General features: G+C 55.0%; 1 protein-coding gene across 44 annotated transcripts in view; it reads left to right on the forward strand.

The window, feature by feature from the left end:
- Positions 1-19167, forward strand: part of TNXB (tenascin XB) — a 91579-nt gene that overhangs the window by 48618 nt on the left and 23794 nt on the right. For 6 of the 44 annotated variants that reach the window (XM_050920193.1, XM_050920199.1, XM_050920209.1 and 3 more), the window contains 10 exons: positions 1392-1679; positions 2365-2658; positions 3653-3940; positions 7312-7605; positions 8418-8711; positions 9509-9802; positions 11215-11502; positions 12358-12651; positions 13615-13908; positions 18650-18943. In XM_050920193.1, the coding sequence (XP_050776150.1) occupies positions 1392-1679; positions 2365-2658; positions 3653-3940; positions 7312-7605; positions 8418-8711; positions 9509-9802; positions 11215-11502; positions 12358-12651; positions 13615-13908; positions 18650-18943 (2922 nt within the window). The remainder of the gene's footprint in view (positions 1-1391; positions 1680-2364; positions 2659-3652; positions 3941-7311; positions 7606-8417; positions 8712-9508; positions 9803-11214; positions 11503-12357; positions 12652-13614; positions 13909-18649; positions 18944-19167) is intronic. The other 38 variants (XM_050920198.1, XM_050920205.1, XM_050920221.1 and 35 more) reach the window with 34 other exon arrangements.

The following is a 19167-nucleotide window of genomic DNA, read 5'->3' on the forward strand; positions in this document are numbered from 1 at the left end:
CAGCAGCCACCAGCAGGGACCTTCCTGGGAAGGTGCTTCCCAGATTCCAACCTCCACGACCTGTCTACCGGCCATTCAACAGATGGAAGAGTGTGGATGGAAGCGTGTGGGTGGATTGACAGAGAGACAGAGAGATCAGTGTGTATGAAGCAGATGGAATGAATAGATAGATAGTAGGGGGTGAATGAATGAATGAAAAGATACATGGATGGCTGTCTATAGGGATCAGTGGGGATGGATGGATGGGGATGGTCATGGCTGAATGGATAGGTAGATGGAAGGCTGTCCGTAGGGGTGGATGGAGGGACGGATGGATGAGCAGATGCATAGATGTCTACTAGTATGGATGGGAATGGATGGATTGATGGTCATGGATTGATAGACGAATGTGTTTGGGGATGGATGGATGGATGTGGGTGGGGATGGATAAGGAGAGGGATGGATGTGGATGGGGAGGGGTGGATGTGTATGGGGATGGAGCGGCTGGATTGATGGGTGGATGTGGATGTGGATGGATGGATAGATGGGTGGATGAGGATGGATGGATGGGGATGCGGATGGATGGATAAGGAGATGGATGGATGTGGACTGGGGTGGATGGATAGATGGATATCTATGGGGATGGATGGATAAGGAGAGGGATGGATGTGGATCGGGAGGGATGAAGTGGATGAATAGATCAATGGATGTGGGTGGGGATGGATGGAGAAGGAGATGGATGGGGATGATGGATGTGTATGGAGTGGATGGATGGATGCATGTGGGTGGATGAGCGGCTGTATCTGGGAATGGATGGAAGGATAGATGGATGAGTGGAAGGATGGATGTGTTTGAAAAGATGGACGGACAGGTGTGTGGGATGAATGACTGGTAGAAGGATGTGTGGGAAGGGCTGGGTAGACACTGGGTGTTAATGGAGATGGATGGATGTGAATGAAAATGGATGATGGGGATGGAGGCGTGTGTACAGGGCTGGCTGGGTGTCAATGGGGATCTTTCCATTGATGGTGGTGGTTTTGGTTCACCCCCTTTCCTTTCTCTCTTCTTCCTTCCCCTTGTCTCCTGACGTCTCAGCTCAGCTCTGCGCGTGGTTTGTGTCGGTCACTCTGGGCCGACCCCTCCATGGATGCGGGCTGGCTGCAGGGAACCCAGGAATGTGGGATCCTCTTTGCAGAGATTCCCCGTCCATCTGTCTGTCCCCAGCTCTCCTTCCCAGAGTCAGGATTTGGCTGTGTCCCTGGGCAACTCCCTGGGGCTCCCTGCTCCCTCCCCCCACTAATCCTCTCTGCAGATCCACTCTCAGTGGGAATAATCCGGCTTCCCACAGATCGGGTGAGCCACCATGCACCCCGACTACACCCTTCACCCCCCTCTCTCTGTTCCCACCACAGCCCCGTGGAAAGAGGAACCTGCCCCCCAGCCCAGCCTGGGGGAGCTCTCGGCCTCCGACGTCACCCATGACTCCATCCGGCTCTCCTGGACCATCCAGGGCGGAGACTTCGACTCCTTTATCCTCCAGTATAAGGACATGGAGGGCAAACTCCAGGCACTGCCCATGGACGGAGGATCTCGTACAGTCACCGTAACAAACCTGGCCCCTTCCCGCAGATACAAGTTCAACCTCTACGGCATCTATGGCCGCAAGCGCCTCGGGCCCGTCTCCACCGACACCGTAACAGGTCAGCGGCTGCTCCTGAGATGCCGTCCCTTTCCCCTCCAACCCCCTTTGTTTGCAGTGGGTGAGGACAGCAGCCACCAGCGAGGACCTTCCTGGGAAGATGCTTCCCAGATTCCAACCTCCACGACCTGTCTACCGGCCATTCAACAGATGGAGGAGTGTGGATGGAAGCGTGTGGGTGGATTGACAGACAGACAGAGAGATCAGTGTGTATGAAGCAGATGGAATGAATAGATAGATGAGTATGGAGTAAATGAATGAATGAAAAGATACATGGATGGCTGTCTACAGGGATCAGTGGGGATGGATGGATGGGGATGGTCATGGCTGGATGGATAGGTAGATGGAAGGATGTCAGTGGGGGTGGATGGAAGGATGGATGTCTATGGGGAGGAATGGATGGATGGATGAGCAGATGCATGGATGTCTACTGGTATAGATGGGAATGGATCGATTGATGGTCATGGACTGATAGATGAATGAGTTTGGGGATGGATGTATAAGGAGATGGATAAATGTGGATGGAGATGGATGGACAAGGAGTCGGATGGACGTGGATGGGGATGGTTGGATAAGATGATGGATGGGGATGGAGCAGATGAACAGACGTGTATGGATGGATGGGGTGCTGTATCTGGGAATGCATGGAATGATCTGTGCCTTTCACCCCCATCTCTCTGTTCCAGCCTCGGCACCCACAGAAGAGGTGCCCACTGCCCAGCCCAGCCTGGGGGAGCTCTCGGCCTCCAACGTCACCCATGACTCCATCCGGCTCTCCTGGACCATCCAGACTGGGGACTTCGACTCCTTCCTCCTACAGTACAAGGACACGGAGGGCAAACCCCAAGCACTACCCGTGGATGGAGGATCCCGCACGGTCACCGTCACCAACCTGGCCCCCTCCCACAGATACAAGTTCAACCTCTACGGCATCTCCGGCCGCAAGCGCCTCGGCCCCATCTCCACCGACACCATCACAGGTTAGCGGCTGCTCCTGGGAAGCCGTCCCCTTCCCCTCCCACCCCCTTTGCTTTGTGTTGGGTGAGGACAGCAGCCACCAGCGGGGACCTTCCTAGGAGGATGCTTCCTAGATTCCAACCTCCACGACCTGTCTTCCGGCCATTCAACAGATGGAGGAGTGTGGATGGAAGCGTGTGGGTGGATTGACAGACGGACAGAGAGATCAGTGTGTATGAAGCAGATGGAATGAATACATAGATGAGTATGGGGTGAATGAATGAATGAAAAGATACATGGATGGCTGTCTATAGGGATCAGTGGGGACGGATGGATGGGGATGGTTATGGCTGGATGGATAGGTAGATGGAAGGCTGTCAGTGGGGGTGTATGGATGGATGGATGTCTATGGGAAGGAATGGATGGATGGATGAGCAGATGCATGGATGTCTACTAGTATGGAAGGGAATGGATGGATTGATGGTCATGGATTGATAGATGGATGAGTTTGGGGATGGATGGAGATGGAGTGGGTGGATAGATAAATGGATATGGATGGAGATGGATGGATGGGGATGGGGATAGAGCGGCTGGATTGATGGGTGGATGTGTATGGGGATGGAGTGAATAGATGTGGATGGAGATGGATGGATAGACGGGTGGATGGGGATAAATGGATGGATGTGGATGTGGATGGATGGATAAGGAGAGGGATGGATATGGACGGAGATGGATGGATATGGAGATGGATGTATGTGGATGGGGATGGATGGATAGGGAGAGGGATGGATGGATAAGGGTATGGATGAATATGGATGGGGATGGATGGATAAGGATATGGATGGATGTGGATGGAGATGGATGGATAAGGAGAGGGATGGATGGATAAGGAGACGGGTGGGGATTGATGTGGACGGGGATGGATGGACAGGTGCGTTTGGATGGATGGAGGGCTGTATCTGGGAACACATGGAATGATCTGCGCCCTTCACCCCCCTCTCTCTGTTCCAACCGCAGCACCCACAGAAGAGGTACCCACCCCCCAGCCCAGCCTTGGGGAGCTCTTGGCCTCCAACGTCACCCACGACTCCATCCGGCTCTCCTGGACCGTCCAGGCTGGGGACTTCGACTCCTTCCTCCTCCAGTACAAGGACACGGAGGGCAAACGCCAGACTCTGCCCATGGACCGGGGATCCCGCACGGTCACCGTCACCAACCTGGCCCCCTCCCGCAGATACAAGTTCAACCTCTACGGCATCTACGGCCGCAAGCGCCTTGCCCCCGTCTCCACCGACGGCGTCACAGGTCAGCGGCTGCTCCCGGGATGCCGTCCCCTTCCCCTCCCACCCCCTTTGCTTTGCAGTGTGTGAGGACAGCAGCCACCAGCGGGGACCTTCCTGGGAAGATTCTTCTCAGATTCCAACCTCCGTGACCTGTCTACCGGCCATTCAACAGATGGAGGAGTGTGGATGGAAGCGTGTGGGTGGATTGACAGAGAGATAGAGAGATCAGTGTGTATGAAGCAGATGGAATGAATAGATAGATGAGTATGGGGTGAATGAATGAATGAAAAGATACATGGATGGCTGTCTATAGGGATCAGTGGGGATGGATGGATGGGGATGGTCATAGACTCATAGACTCATAGACTCATAGGTCAGAAGGGACCAATCTGATCATCTAGTCTGACCTCCTGCACAAGGCAGGCCACAGAACCCCACCCATCCAATTTTATACAACCCCTATCCCAGGACCGAGTTATTGAAATCCTCAAAAATGGTTTGAAGACCTCAAGCTGCAGAGACACCACCAGCAAGCGACCCGTGCCCCACGCTGCAGGGGAAGGCGAAAAACCTCCAGGGCACCTGCCAATCCGCCCTGGAGGAAAATTCCTTCCCGACCCCAAATATGGCGATCAGCTAAACCCTGAGCATGTGGGCAAGAGTCACCAGCCAGCACCCAAGAAGGAGTTCTCCGCAGCAACGCAGTACCCATCGCATGCAACATCTCCCCGCAGACCATTGAGCAGACCTATCTGGTGGTAATTCAAGATCAATTGCCCAAATTAATGATCCTATCATAACATCCCCTCCATATACTTATCAAGCTTTGTCTTAAAGCCAGGAAAGTCTTTTGCCCCTACTACTTCCCTCGGAAGGCTATTCCAGAACTTCACTCCCCTAATGGTCAGAAACCTTCGTCTAATTTCAAGTCTAAACTTCCTAATATCCAGTTTATACCCATTCGTCCTCGTGGCTACATTAGTACTAAACTTAAATAATTCCTCTCCCTCCCTAACGTTAACCCCCTTGATATATTTATATAGGGCGAGCATATCCCCCCTCAGCCTTCTTTTGGCCAGGCTAAACAAGCCAAGCTCTTTGAGTCTCCTTTCATAAGGCAGTTTTTCCATTCCTCGGATCATCCTCGTAGCCCGTCTCTGAACCTGTTCCAGTTTGAATTCATCCTTCTTGAACATGGGACACCAGAACTGCACACAGTATTCCAGATGGGGTCTCACCAACGCCGTATACAACGGTACTAACACCTCCTTATCCTTGCAGGAAATACCCCGCCTGATGCATCCCAAAATCGCATTTGCTTTTTTAACAGCCGTATCACATTGGCGACTCATAGTCATCCTGCTGTCAACCAGTACCCCAAGGTCCTTCTCTTCCTCCGTCGCTTCCAACTGATGCGCCCCCAACGTATATCCAAAATTCTTATTATTAATTCCTAAATGCATGACCTTGCACTTTTCACTATTGTATTTCATCCTATTTCTATTACTCCAGTTTACAAGGTGGTTCAGATCTTCTTGAATAGTATCCCTGTCCTTCTCCGTGTTAGCAATACCCCCCAGCTTCGTGTCATCCGCGAACTTTATTAGCACATTCCCGCTCTTTGTGCCAAGGTCAGTAATAAAAAGGTTAAATAAGATCGGTCCCAAAACCGATCCTTGAGGGACTCCACTGGTGACCTCCTTCCAGCCTGACAGTTCACCTTTCAATACGACCCTCTGGAGTCTCCCCTTTAACCAGTTCCTTATCCACCTTACAACTTTCATATTCACTCCCAGCTTTTCCAATTTAACTAACAGCTCCCCGTGCGGAACCGTGTCGAATGCCTTACTGAAATCTAGGTAAATTATATCTACCGCATTTCCTTTATCTAAGTAATCCGTCACCTTCTCAAAGAAGGAGATCAGATTGGTTTGGCACGATCTACCTTTAGTAAATCCGTGTTGCAATTCGTCCCAATTACCATTGACCTCTATGTCCTTAACTACTTTCTCTCTTAAAATTTTTTCCAAGACCTTACATACTACAGACGTCAAGCTAACAGGCCTATAATTACCCGGATCACTCTTTTTCCCTTTCTTAAAAATAGGAACTACATTAGCAATCCTCCAGTCATACGGCACAACACCCGAGATTATCGATTGCTTAAAAATTCTCGCTAACAGGCTCGCAATTTCACGCGCCAGTTCCTTTAATATCCTCGGGTGGAGATTGTCCGGGCCCTCCGACTTCGACCCATCGAGCTGTTCAAGTACGGCCTCTACCTCAGTTGCAGTAATATCCACTTCCATATCCACATTCCCGTTTATCATCCCTCCATCATCGCAAGGTTCCTCACTAGTCTTATTAAAAACCGAGGCAAAGTACTTGTTTAGATGTTGGGCCATGCCTAGGTTATCCTTAACCTCCATTCCATCCTCAGTGTATAGCGGCCCCACTTCTTCTTTCTTTGTTTTCTTCTTATTTATGTGGCTGTAGAACCTTTTACTATTGGTTTTGATTCCCTTTGCAAGTTCCAGTTCAATGCGGCTTTTAGCCTTCCTCACTTTATCCCTACATGTTCTGACCTCAGCAAGGTAGCTTTCTTTACTGATCCTGCCTTCCTTCCACTCCCTGTAAGCTTTCTGCTTTTGTCTAATCCCCTCTCTGAGTTGCTTGCTCATCCAGTTTGGCCTACAACTCCTGCCCATGGTTCTTTTCCCCTTTCTCGGGATGCAGGCTTCCGACAGTCTCCGCAGCTGTGACTTAAAGTAATTCCAGGCCTCCTCCACATTTAAATCCACTAATTCCTCCGTCCAATCCACTTCCCTAACTAATTTCCTTAACGCTTTAAAATTAGCCCTCGAGAAGTCAAAAACCCTAATCGCAGATCTACATTTGTTTATCCTTCCATCTAGTTTGAACTGAATCAGCTCATGATCACTCGAACCAAGGTTGTCCCCAAGGTTGTGGCTGGATGGATAGGTAGATGGAAGGCTGTCAGTGGGTGTGGATGGATGGATGGATGTCTATGGGGAGGAATGGATGGATGGATGAGCAGATGGATGGATGTCTACTGGTATGGATGGGAATGGATGGATTGATGGTCATGGACTGATATATGGATGTGTTTGGGGAGGAACGGGGATGGAGCAGATGGATGGATAAGGAGGTGGATGGATGTGGATGGAGATGGATGGATTAGGAGAGAGATGGATGTGGATCAGGATGGATGGATAAGCAGAGGGTTGGATACTTATGGGGATGGAGGGATAAGGAGATGGATGGGGATGGATGTGAATGGAGTGGATGGACAGGTGCGTGTGGACAGATGGAGGGCTGTATCTGGGAACTCATGGAATGATCTGCGCCCTTCACCCCCTCTCTCTGTTTCAGCCGCAGCACCCACAGAAGAGGTACCCACCCCCCAGCCAAGCCTGGGGGAGCTCTCAGCCTCCGACATCACCCACGACTCCATCGGGCTCTCCTGGACCGTCCTGGCCAGAGACTTTGACTCCTTCCTCCTGCAGTACAAGGACGCAGAGGGCAAACCCCAAGCGCTGCCCGTGGATGGAGGATCCCGCACGGTCACCGTCACCAACCTCGCCCCCTCCCGCAGATACAAGTTCAACCTCTACGGCATCTCCGGCCGCAAGCGCCTTGGGCCCGTCTCCACCGACACCGTCACAGGTCAGCGGCTGCTCCCGAGATGCCGGCCCCTTCCCCTCCCACCCCCTTTGCTTTACAGTGGGTGAGGACAGCAGCCACCAGCGGGGACCTTCCTGGGAAGATGCTTCCCAGATTCCAACCTCCACGACCTGTCTACCGGCCATTCAACAGATGGAGGAGTGTGGATGGAAGCGTGTGGGTGGATTGACAGAGAGACAGAGAGATCAGTGTGTATGAAACAGATGGAATGAATAGATAGATGAGTATGGGGTGAATGAATGAATGAAAAAATACATGGATGGCTGTCTATAGGGATCAGTGGAGATGGATGAATGGGGATGGTTATGGCTGAATGGATAGGTAGATGGAAGGCTGTCAGTGGGTGTGGATGGATGGATGGATGTCTATGGGGAGGAATTGATGGATGGATGAGCAGATGCATGGATGTCTACTGGTATGGAGGGGAATGGATGGATTGATGGTCATGGACTGATAGATGGATGAGTTTGGGGATGAACCGAGATGGAGAGGATGGATGGATAAGGAGGTGGATGGATGTGGATGAAGATGGATGGATAAGGAGATTGATTGATGTGGATGGGAATAGAAGGCTAAGGAGATGGATGGATGTGGATGAAGATGGATATATAAGGAGAGAGATGGATGTGGATGGGGTGGATGGATAAGGAGAGGGATGGATGCGTATGGGGATGGAGGAATAAGGAGATGGATGTGGATGGGGTGGATGGACAGGTGCGTGTGGATGGATGGAGGGCTGTATCTGGGAACTCATGGAATGATCTGCGCCCTTCACCCACCTCTCTCTGTTCCAGCCGCAGCACCCACAGAAGAGGTACCCACCCCCCAGCCAAGCCTGGGGGAGCTCTCGGCCTCCAACGTCACCTACGACTCCATCCAGCTCTCCTGGACCATCCAGGCCGGGAACTTCGACTCCTTCCTCCTGCAGTACAAGGACACGGAGGGCAAACCCCAGGCTCTGCCCATGGGCGGGGGATCCCGCACGGTCACCGTCACCAACCTGGCCCCCTCCCGCAGATACAAGTTCAACCTCTACGGCATCTACGGCCGCAAGCGCCTTGGCCCCGTCTCCACCGACAGCGTCACAGGTCAGCAGCTGCTCCCAGGATGCCGGCCCCTTCCACTCCCACCCCCTTTGCTTTGTAGTGGGTGAGGACAGCAGCCACCAGCGGTGACCTTCCTGGGAGGATGCTTCCCAGATTCCAACCTCCACGACCTGTCTACCGGCCATTCAACAGATGGAGGAGTGTGGATGGAAGCGTGTGGGTGGATTGACAGACAGACAGAGAGATCAGTGTGTATGAAGCAGATGGAATGAACAGATAGATGAGTATGGGGTGAATGAATGAATGAAAAGATACATGGATGGCTGTCTATAGGGATCAGTGGGGATGGATGGATGGATGAGGATGGTCATGGCCATGGCTGGATGGATAGGTAGATGGAAGGCTGTCAGTGGTTGTGGATGGATGGGTGGATGGATGGATGGATATCTATGGGGAGGAATGGATGGATGGATGAGCAGATGCATGGATGTCTACTGGTAGGATGGGAATGGATGGATTGATGGTCATGGACTGATAGATGGATGTGTTTGGGGATGAACCGGGACGGAGCGGATGGATGGATAAGGAGGTGGATGGATGTAGATGGGGATGGAAGGCTAAGGAGATGGATGGATGTGGATGGAGATGGATATATAAGGAGAGAGATGGATGTGGATGGGGTGGATGGATAAGGAGAGGGATGGATGCGTATGGGGATGGAGGAATAAGGAGATGGATGTGAATGGAGTGGATGGACAGGTGCGTGTGGACAGATGGAGGGCGGTATCTGGGATCTCATGGAATGATCTGCGCCCTTTACTCCCCTCTCTCTGTTCCAGATGCAGCACCCACAGAACAGGTGCCCACCGTCCAGCCCAGCCTGGGGGAGCTCTCAGCCTCCAACGTCACCCACGATTCCATCCAGCTCTCCTGGACCGTCCAAGCTGGGGACTTCGACTCCTTCCTCCTGCAGTACAAGGGCGCTGATGGCAAACCCCAAGCACTGCCCATGGATGGAGGATCCCGCACAGTCACCGTAACCAATCTGGCCCCCTCCCGCAGATACAAGTTCAACCTCTACGGCATCTTCGGCCGCAAGCGCCTCGGGCCCGTCTCCACCGACAGCATCACAGGTCAGCAGCTGCTCCCGGGATGCCGTCCGCTTCCACTCCCACCCCCTTTGCTTTGCAGGGGGTGAGGACAGCAGCCACCAGCGGTGACCTTCCTGGGAAGATGCTTCCCAGATTCCAACCTCCACGACCTGTCTACCGGCCATTCAACAGATGGAGGAGTGTGGATGGAAGCGTGTGGGTGGATTGACAGATAGACAGAGAGATCAGTGTGTGTGAAGCAAATGGAATGAATAGATAGATAGTAGGGGGTGAATGAGTGAATGAAAAGATACATGGATGGCTGTCTATAGGGATCAGTGGGGATGGATGGATGGGGATGGTTATGGCTGAATGGATAGGTAGATGGAAGGCTGTCAGTGGGTGTGGATGGATGGATGGATGTCTACGGGGAGGGATGGATGGATGGATGAGCAGATGCATGGATGTCTACTGGTATGGATGGGAATGGATGGATTGATGGTCATGGATTGATGGATGTGTTTGGGGATGGATGGCGATGGAGTGGGTGGATAGAGAAATGGACGTGGATGGGTATGGATGGATAAGGAGATGAATGGATGTGGATGAAGATGGATGGATAAGGAGAGGGAGGGATGTGGATGGAGATGGATGGAGCGGATGAATAGATCAATGGATGTGGATCAGGATGGATAGATAAGGAGAAGAATGGATGTGTATGGGGATGGAGCGGCTGGATTGATGGGTGGATGCGGATGTGGATGTGGATGGATGGATGCATAAGGAGATGGATGAGGATGGATGTGTATGGAGCAGATGGATAGATGCATGTGGGTGGATGGGCGGCTGTATCTGGGAACGGATGGAAGGATAGATGGATGGGTAGAAGGGTGGATGTGTTTGAAAAGATGGACGGATGGGTGCGTGGGATGAATGACTGGTAGAAGGATGTGTGGGAAGGGACGGGTAGACACTGGGTGTTAAGGGAGGTGGATGGATGGATGATGGGGATGGAGGCGTGTGTACAGGGCTGGCTGGGTGTCAATGGGGATCTTACCATTGATGGTGGTGGTTTTGGTTCACCCTATTCTCTTTCTCTCGTTTCTTCTTCCTTCCGCCTCTCTCCTCCCGTCTCAGCTCAGCTCTGCGCGTGGTTTGTGCCGGTCACTCTGGGCCGACCCCTCCATGGATGCGGGGTGGCTGCAGGGAACCCAGGAATGTGGGACCCTCTTTGCAGAGATACTCCGTCCATCTGTCTGTCCCCAGCTGTCCTTCCCAGAGTCAGGATTTGGCTGTGTTCTGGGGCCACTCCCTGGGGCTCCCTGCCCCCTCCCTCCACTAAATCTCTGTGCAGATCCCCTCTCAGTGGGAATAATCCGGCTTCCCACAGATCGAGTGAGCCACCACGCACCCCGACTGCATCCTTCACCCCCCTCTCTCTGTTCCCGCCACAGCCCCGTGGAAAGAGGAACCTGCCCCCCAGCCCAGCCTGGGGGAGCTCTCGGCCTCCAACGTCACCAACGACTCCATCCGGCTATCCTGGACCGTCCAGGCTGGGGACTTCGACTCCTTCCTCCTGCAGTACAAGGACACGGAGGGCAAACCCCAGGCGCTGCCCGTGGATGGAGGATCCCGCACGGTCACCGTCACCAACCTGGCCCCCTCTCGCAGATACAAGTTCAACCTCTACGGCATCTACGGCCGCAAGCGCCTCGGGCCCGTCTCCATCGACAGCGTCACAGGTCAGCAGCTGCTCCCGGGATGCCGGCCCCTTCCCCTCCCACCCCCTTTGTTTTACAGTGGGTGAGGACAGCAGCCACCAGCGGGGACCTTCCTGGGAGGATGCTTCCCAGATTCCAACCTCCACGACCTGTCTACCGGCCATTCAACAGATGGAGGAGTGTGGATGGAAGCGTGTGGGTGGATTGACAGACAGACAGAGAGATCAGTGTGTATGAAGCAGATGGAATGAATTGATAGATAGTATGGGGTGAATGAATGAATGAAAAGATACATGGATGGCTGTCTATAGGCATCAGTGGGGATGTATGGATGGGGATGGTTATGGCCATGGCTGGCTGGATAGGTAGATGGAGGGCTGTCAGTGGGTGTGGATGTATGGATGGATTTCTATGGGGAGGAATGGATGGATGGATGAGCAGATGCATGGATGTCTACTGATATGGATGGGAATGGATGGATTGATGGTCATGGATTGATGGATGTGTTTGGGGATGGATGGAGATGGAGTGGGTGGATAGATGAATGGACGTGAATGGGGATGGAGTGAGTGGATGTTGATGGGGATGGATGGATACATGGGTGGATGGGGATAGATGGATGGATGTGGATGGGGATGGATGGATAAGGACAGGTATGGATGTGGATGGGGATGGATGGATAAGGAGAGGGATGGATGTGGATCGGGATGGATGGATAAGGAGAGGGATGGATGCGTATGGGGATGGATTTATTAGGAGATAGATAGGGATGGATGTGGATGGAGTGGATGGACAGATGCATGTGGATGGATGGAGGGCTGTATCTGGGAATGCATGGAATCATCTGCGCCCTTCACCCCCCTCTCTCTGTTCCAGCCGCGGCACCGAAGGATGAGGTACCCACCCCCCAGCCGAGCCTGGGGGAGCTCTCGGCCTCTGATGTCACCCACGACTCCATCCGGCTCTCCTGGACCGTCCAGGCTGGGGACTTTGACTCCTTTCTCCTCCAGTACAAGGACACGGAGGGCAAACCCCAGGTGCTGCCCGTGGACGGGGGATCCCGCACGGTCACCGTCACCAACCTGGCCCCCTCCCGCAGATACAAGTTCAACCTCTACGGCATCTACGGCCGCAAGCGCCTCGGACCCCTCTCCACCGACAGCGTCACAGGTCAGCGGCTGCTCCCGGGATGCCGGCCCCTTCCACTCCCACCTCCTTTGCTTTGCAGTGGGTGAGGACAGCAGCCACCAGCGGTGACCATCCTAGGAGGATGCTTCCCAGATTCCAACCTCCATGACCTGTCTACCGGCCATTCAACAGATGGAGGAGTGTGGATGGAAGTGTGTGGGTGGATTGACAGACAGACAGTGAGATCAGTGTGTATGAAACAAATGGAATGAACAGATAGATAGTAGGGGGTGAATGAATGAATGAAAAGATACATGGATGGCTGCCTATAGGGATCAGTGGGGATGGATGGATGGGGATGGTCATGGCCATGGCTGGATGGATAGGTAGATGGAAGGCTGTCAGTGGGTGTGGATGGATGGATGGATGGATGTCTATGGGGAGGAATGGATGGATGAATGAGCAGATGTATGGATGTCCACTGGTATGGATGGGAATGGATGGATTGATGGTTATGGACTGATAGATGGATGTGTTTGGGGAGGAACGGGGATGGAGCGGATGGATGGATAAGGAGATGGATGGATGTGGATGGAGATGGATGTATAAGGAGAGGGATGGATGTGGATAGGGATGGATGGATAAGGATATGGATGGATGTGGATGGAGATGGATGGATAAGGATATGGATGGAGATGGATGGATAAGGATATGGATGGATGTGCATGGGGATGGATGGGAAGGAGATGGATGGATGTGGATGGGGATGGATGGATAAGGATAAGGATGGATGTGGATGGGGATGGATGGGAAGGAGATGGATGGATGTGGATGGGGTGGATGGATAAGGAGAGGGATGGATGTGGATGAGGATGGAGGGATAAGGAGATGGATGGGGATTGATGTGGACGGAGTGGATGGACAGATGCGTGTGGTTGGATGGAGGGTTGTATCTGGGAACTCATGGAATGATTTGTGCCTTAAATCCCCCTCTCTCTGTTCCAGATGCAGCACCCACAGAACAGGTGCCCACCGTCCAGCCCAGCCTGGGAGAGCTCTCGGCCTCCAACGTCACCCACGATTCCATCCAGCTCTCCTGGACCATCCAGGCCGGGGACTTTGACTCCTTCCTCCTGCAGTACAAGGACGCGGAGGGCAAACCCCAAGCACTGCCTGTGGATGGAGGATCTCGTACAGTCACCGTAACCAACCTGGCCCCCTCCCGCAGATACAAGTTCAACCTTTACGGCATCTTCGGCCGCAAGCGCCTCGGGCCCGTCTCCACCGACAGCGTCACAGGTCAGCCGCTGCTCCTGAGATGCCACGCCCTTCCCCTCCCACCCCCTTTGCTTTACAGTGGGTGAGGACAGTGGCCACCAGCGGGGACCTTCCTGGGAGGATGCTTCCCAGATTCCAACCTCCACGACCTGTCTACCGGCCATTCAACAGATGGAGGAGTGTGGATGGAAGCGTGTGGGTGGATTGACAGACAGACAGAGAGATCAGTGTGTATGAAACAGATGGAATGAATAGATAGATAGGGGGTGAATGAATGAATGAAAAGATACATGGATGGCTGTCTATAGGGATCAGTGCGGATGGATGGATGGGGATGGTCATGGCTGGATGGATAGGTAGATGGAAGGCTGTCAGTAGGTGTGGATGGATGGATGTCTATGGGGAGGAATGGATGGATGAGCAGATGCATGGATGTCTACTGGTATGGATGGGAATGGATCGATTGATGGTCATGGACTGATATATGGATGAGTTTGGGGACGGATGGGGATGGAGCGGATGGATGGATAAGGTGACGGATGGATGCGTATGGGGATGTATGAATAAGGAGATGGATGGAGATGGATGGATAGATGGATGGATGTGTACAGGGATGGATGGGGATGGAGCAGATGGATATATTAATGGCTGTGGATGGGGATGGGTGGATAAGGAGACAGATGGATGTGTATGAGGATGGACGGATAAGGAGATGGATGGAGATGTGGGTGGCGCTGGAGTAGATGGATAGATGGATGGATGCGTATGGGGTTGGATGGTGTTTACGGGACTGGATGGGTGTTTTGAGGGATGCATGGCAGACATGTGCATGTCTGGGTAGCCCTTCTGCATGGGGCAGGTACAGGGGCTATGCTGGGTAAGGTCGTGGATGCCTGGATGGATGGATGTGGCTGGCCACAGGTGATGGATGGATGGGGGAGCGTATGAAGACGGTGGAATGGGTGTTACTGGGGCTGGGTGAGCGTGACTGGGAATCTTTCCATTGACGTTGGTGGCTTTGATCCACCTCCTTCTTTCTCTCTCATTTGTTCTTTGTTCCCTGTCTCTCCTCCCGTCTCAGCTCAGCTCTCAGCCTTCCTGGGAGGATGCTTCCCAGATTCCAACCTCCGCAACTCGTCTTCTGGCCATTCAGGGGGTGGAGGAGTGTGGATGGGTGGATAGAGAGATGGATTGATGTGTATGGAGCAGACAGAGGGAATGCATCAGTGTGTATGGGGGGCTGTCAGGGACTCCCAGGTTGTGCCCACTCATGGCCCCGTGCAGTCCGTGGGGGGTGCCCCTTTCAGTGCGACAGCCCTTCTCGGGGGGCCACTCTCTCTCGGGGTCAGGCCCCTCCACCTCCTGGAGCCGCACCTCTCTGAGCCTCAGCACGTCTGTCTGTGCCGTGGGCCCCCTCAGAGAGTTCACGCGCTCTGGGCCCCCTGGGCCTCCACCCCCGAAGGGGTTGATGGCCCCCCCCGCACCCTGTTCTCTAGCCTGGAGCGACTCTCAGCCAGCGTAACACAGGTTTATTGAGAGTTGAACCCAGCACAGGAAACTCTCAGGGCTCAGGCCTGGCCTCCCTGAGCCCAGCACATCCTAGTCCCCCTGACTCCGGGGGGCTCTGCCTGCTCCCCCTCTCCAGCCCCGAGCCCCTGCGTTTGGGCATCCAATATCAAGTCAGGGCCAGGCTTTAGCAACTGCGGGGCCCGATTCGTGGGGCTTGTACTCACCGGGCGGCTCCCAGTCTTCAGCAGCCCCTCGAATTCCCGCACTCCGGGAGGGGGAGTGGAGCCGCAGGGATCGCCGTGGTCCGGTGTGGGAGGAGGGCCGCGGGGATCGCCGCGCTCCGGCGGGGAAGGGGGCCGCAGGGATCGCCGTGGTCCGGTGTGGGAGGAGGGTCGCGGGGATTGCTGCGCTCCGGTGGGGGAGGGGGGCCACGGGGATCGCCGCGCTCCGGTAGGGGAGGGGGGCCGCGGGGATCGCTGCACTCCGGCGGGGGAGGGGACCGTGGGGATCGGCGCACTCTGTGGTGGGTGGAGGGAGGTCGCAGGGATCGCTGTGCTCCAGGTGTGGGAGGGGGGCCGCAGGGATTGCTGCACTCCGGATGGGGTAGGGGGGCCGCGGGGATCGCCATGCTCCGGTGGGGGAGGGGGGCCGTGGGGATCGGCGCCCTCCTTGCAGGGGGAGGGGGGCCGTGGGGATTGCTGCGCTCTGGACAGGGTAGGGGGGCCGCGGGGATCGCCGCGCTCCAGGCAGGGGGAGGGGGGCCGTGCGGATTGCTACGCTCTCTTCAATCCTTTGTTCCCCATTGGCCAGAACCAGCTGGCTGCCAAGCTGAGGTGGCCTCTTTGTCTCCAGGTCACCATTTGTTGGGGTTCCCCATCTCCAGGATGTTGTCCAGGGGTCCCGGTCGCTAGGCGAGGTCACACCTGGTTCCCCACAACAACAACCCCTCTCCCACCAGCTTGTTACACAAGCAGCACACAGGGAAACTGAGGCACGGACACACTAGTCATGTAAAACCCTACAACAATGCCCAGCTTCGTCACAGGAGCATGGATGGATGAATGGATGGAGAGCTGGAGGCTTTCCATGGATGTCTATGAGGATGGATGAATTTCTGTGGTGATGGAGGGAGGGCTGGTCATGAATGGATGGATGGATGGGGGAGCATATGAAGATGGTGGTGTGGGCGTTTCTGGGGCTGGATGGGTGTCAATGGGGATCTTTCCATTGATGTTGGAGGCTTTGGTTCACCCCCTTCTCTTTCTCTCTCATTTGTTCTTCCTTCCCCGTCTCCTCCCGTCTCAGCTTAGCTCTGCCCGTGGTTTGTGCTGGTCGCTCTCGGCCGACCCCTCCATGGAGGTGAGGTGGCCGTGGGAAACCCAGGTGGGAATGTGAGATCCTCTTTCCAGACATGCCCCGTCCATCTAGGGCAGGTCTGCACAACTCGTAAAGCAGCGAGGGCCACATTACTCCAACGAAAACAGCTGAGGGCCAAACCCCCCCGGCCCCACGGAAACACCCCGCCCCAGGGCCTCCCGGCCCCACAGAAACACCCCGGCCCAGCACCACCCAGCCCTGCAGAAACAAACCCTCCTTCCCCAGCGCCGCCCCACCAGAACAGCTGCGGACCAGAAAGGAAGGTTGGGGGTGGGGAGGTGATACTTGATTTTAAATCAGCCAGGGGCTCCCAGCTGAAGAGGTGGCTGGGAGCTGTCAGGGGCAAATTAAAGGGCCCGGGGTTCCAGCAGCTGGGGGAACCGGGAGCTTTGTGGGGCTGGGGCAGGGATTTAAAGGGCCCAGAGCTCCTGCTGCTGAGGGGAGCCCGAGCCCTTTAAATCCCAGCCCCAGCCCATCCGCTGGAGCCGCGGCTGGGATTCAAAGGGCTCTGGGCTGCCCGTGGTGGCAGGGAGCCCTGAGCCTTTTAAATCTCAGCCGCGGCCGGGAATCTCTGCAGGCAGCCCAGAGCCCTATGAATCCCGGCCACGGCTGAGATTTAAAGGGCTCTGGGCTCCCCGTGGCTGAGATTTAAAGGGCTCTGAGCTCCCCGTGGCTGAGATTTCAAGGGCTCTGGGCTCCCCGTGGCTGAGATTTAAAGGGCTCTGGACTCCCCACGGCTGAGATTTAAAGAGCTCTGGGCTCCCCACGGCTGAGATTTAAAGGGCTCTGGGCTCCCCACGGCTGAGATTTAAAGAGCTCTGGGCTCCCCGCGGCTGAGATTTAAAGGGCTCTGGGCTCCCCACGGCTGAGATTTAAAGAGCTCTGGGCTCCCTGTGGCTGAGATTTAAAGGGCTCTGGGCTCCCTGTGGCTGAGATTTAAAGGGCTCTGGGCTCCCCACGATTGAGATTTAAAGGGCTCTGGGCTCCCCACGGCTGAGATTTAAAGAGCTCTGGGCTCCCTGTGGCTGAGATTTAAAGGGTTCTGGGCTCCCTGTGGCTGAGATTTAAAGGGCTCTGGGCTCCCTGTGGCTGAGATTTAAAGGGCTCTGGGCTCCCCACGATTGAGATTTAAAGGGCTCTGGGCTCCCCATGGCTGAGATTTAAAGAGCTCTGGGCTCCCTGTGGCTGAGATTTAAAGGGCTCTGGGCTCCCCACGATTGAGATTTAAAGGGCTCTGGGCTCCCCACAATTGAGATTTAAAGGGCTCTGGGCTCCCCACGGCTGAGATTTAAAGAGCTCTGGGCTCCCTGTGGCTGAGATTTAAAGGGTTCTGGGCTCCCTGTGGCTGAGATTTAAAGGGCTCTGGGCTCCCCGCGGCTGAGATTTAAAGAGCTCTGGGCTCCCTGTGGCTGAGATTTAAAGGGTTCTGGGCTCCCTGTGGCTGAGATTTAAAGGGCTCTGGGCTCCCCGCGGCTGCCAGCAGCTCAGAGCCTTTTGAATCCCGGTCCGGGCCTCACAGTGAGCTGCCGCGGGCAGTACGTTGTGCAGGCCTGATCTAGAGTGACCAGATGTCCCGATTTTATAGGGACAGTCCCGATTTTTGGGTCTTTTTCTCATATGGGCTCCTGTTCCCCCCCACTCCCATCCCGATCTGTCACACTTGCTGTCTGGTCGCCCTCCGTCCATCTGTTCCCAGTTCTCCTTCACAGCAGCAGGATCTGGCTGTGTCCTGGGACCAGTCCCTGGGACTCTGCGCCCTCCCCCCACTAATCCTCTCTCCAGATCCTCTCTGGCTGGCAGCAACAGGGCCCCCCAAAGTCCAGATGAGCAGCCCTCCATCCTGGCTTCCCCCTTCACCCACTTCTCTATGTTCCAGCAGCAGCACCAGGAAAGGAGGAACCTGCCCCCCAGCCCAGCCTGGGGGACCTCTCGGCCTCTGACGTCACCCACGACTCCATCCGGCTCTCCTGGACCGTCCAGGCCGGGGACTTCGACTCCTTCCTCCTGCAGTACAAGGACGCGGAGGGCAAACCCCAGGCGCTGCCCGTGGACGGGGGATCCCGCACGGTCACTGTCACCAACCTGGCCCCCTCCCGCAGATACAAGTTCAACCTCTACGGCATCTCCGGCCGCAAGCGCCTCGGGCCCGTCTCCACCGACACCATCACAGGTCAGCAGCTGCTCCTGGGTGTGCCAGCCCCTTCCCATCCCACCCCCGTTGCTGAGCCGTGTGGTCGGGTTAACACGCAGGACAGGTGGAGAATGGAGCCAGTTCCCACCTCCCCATGCTCACAGACTCGCCCGGCATGTCCATACCCCGCAGGCCAGGGGCCCTGAGACAGGCACTGCTGCGTCTCAAACCAGAGTCCCCCCGATGATCGCCCAGGGGGCAGA

This window comes from Gopherus flavomarginatus, chromosome 12 (assembly GCF_025201925.1).
Source record: "Gopherus flavomarginatus isolate rGopFla2 chromosome 12, rGopFla2.mat.asm, whole genome shotgun sequence".
Classification (NCBI taxonomy): Eukaryota; Metazoa; Chordata; order Testudines; family Testudinidae; genus Gopherus; species Gopherus flavomarginatus.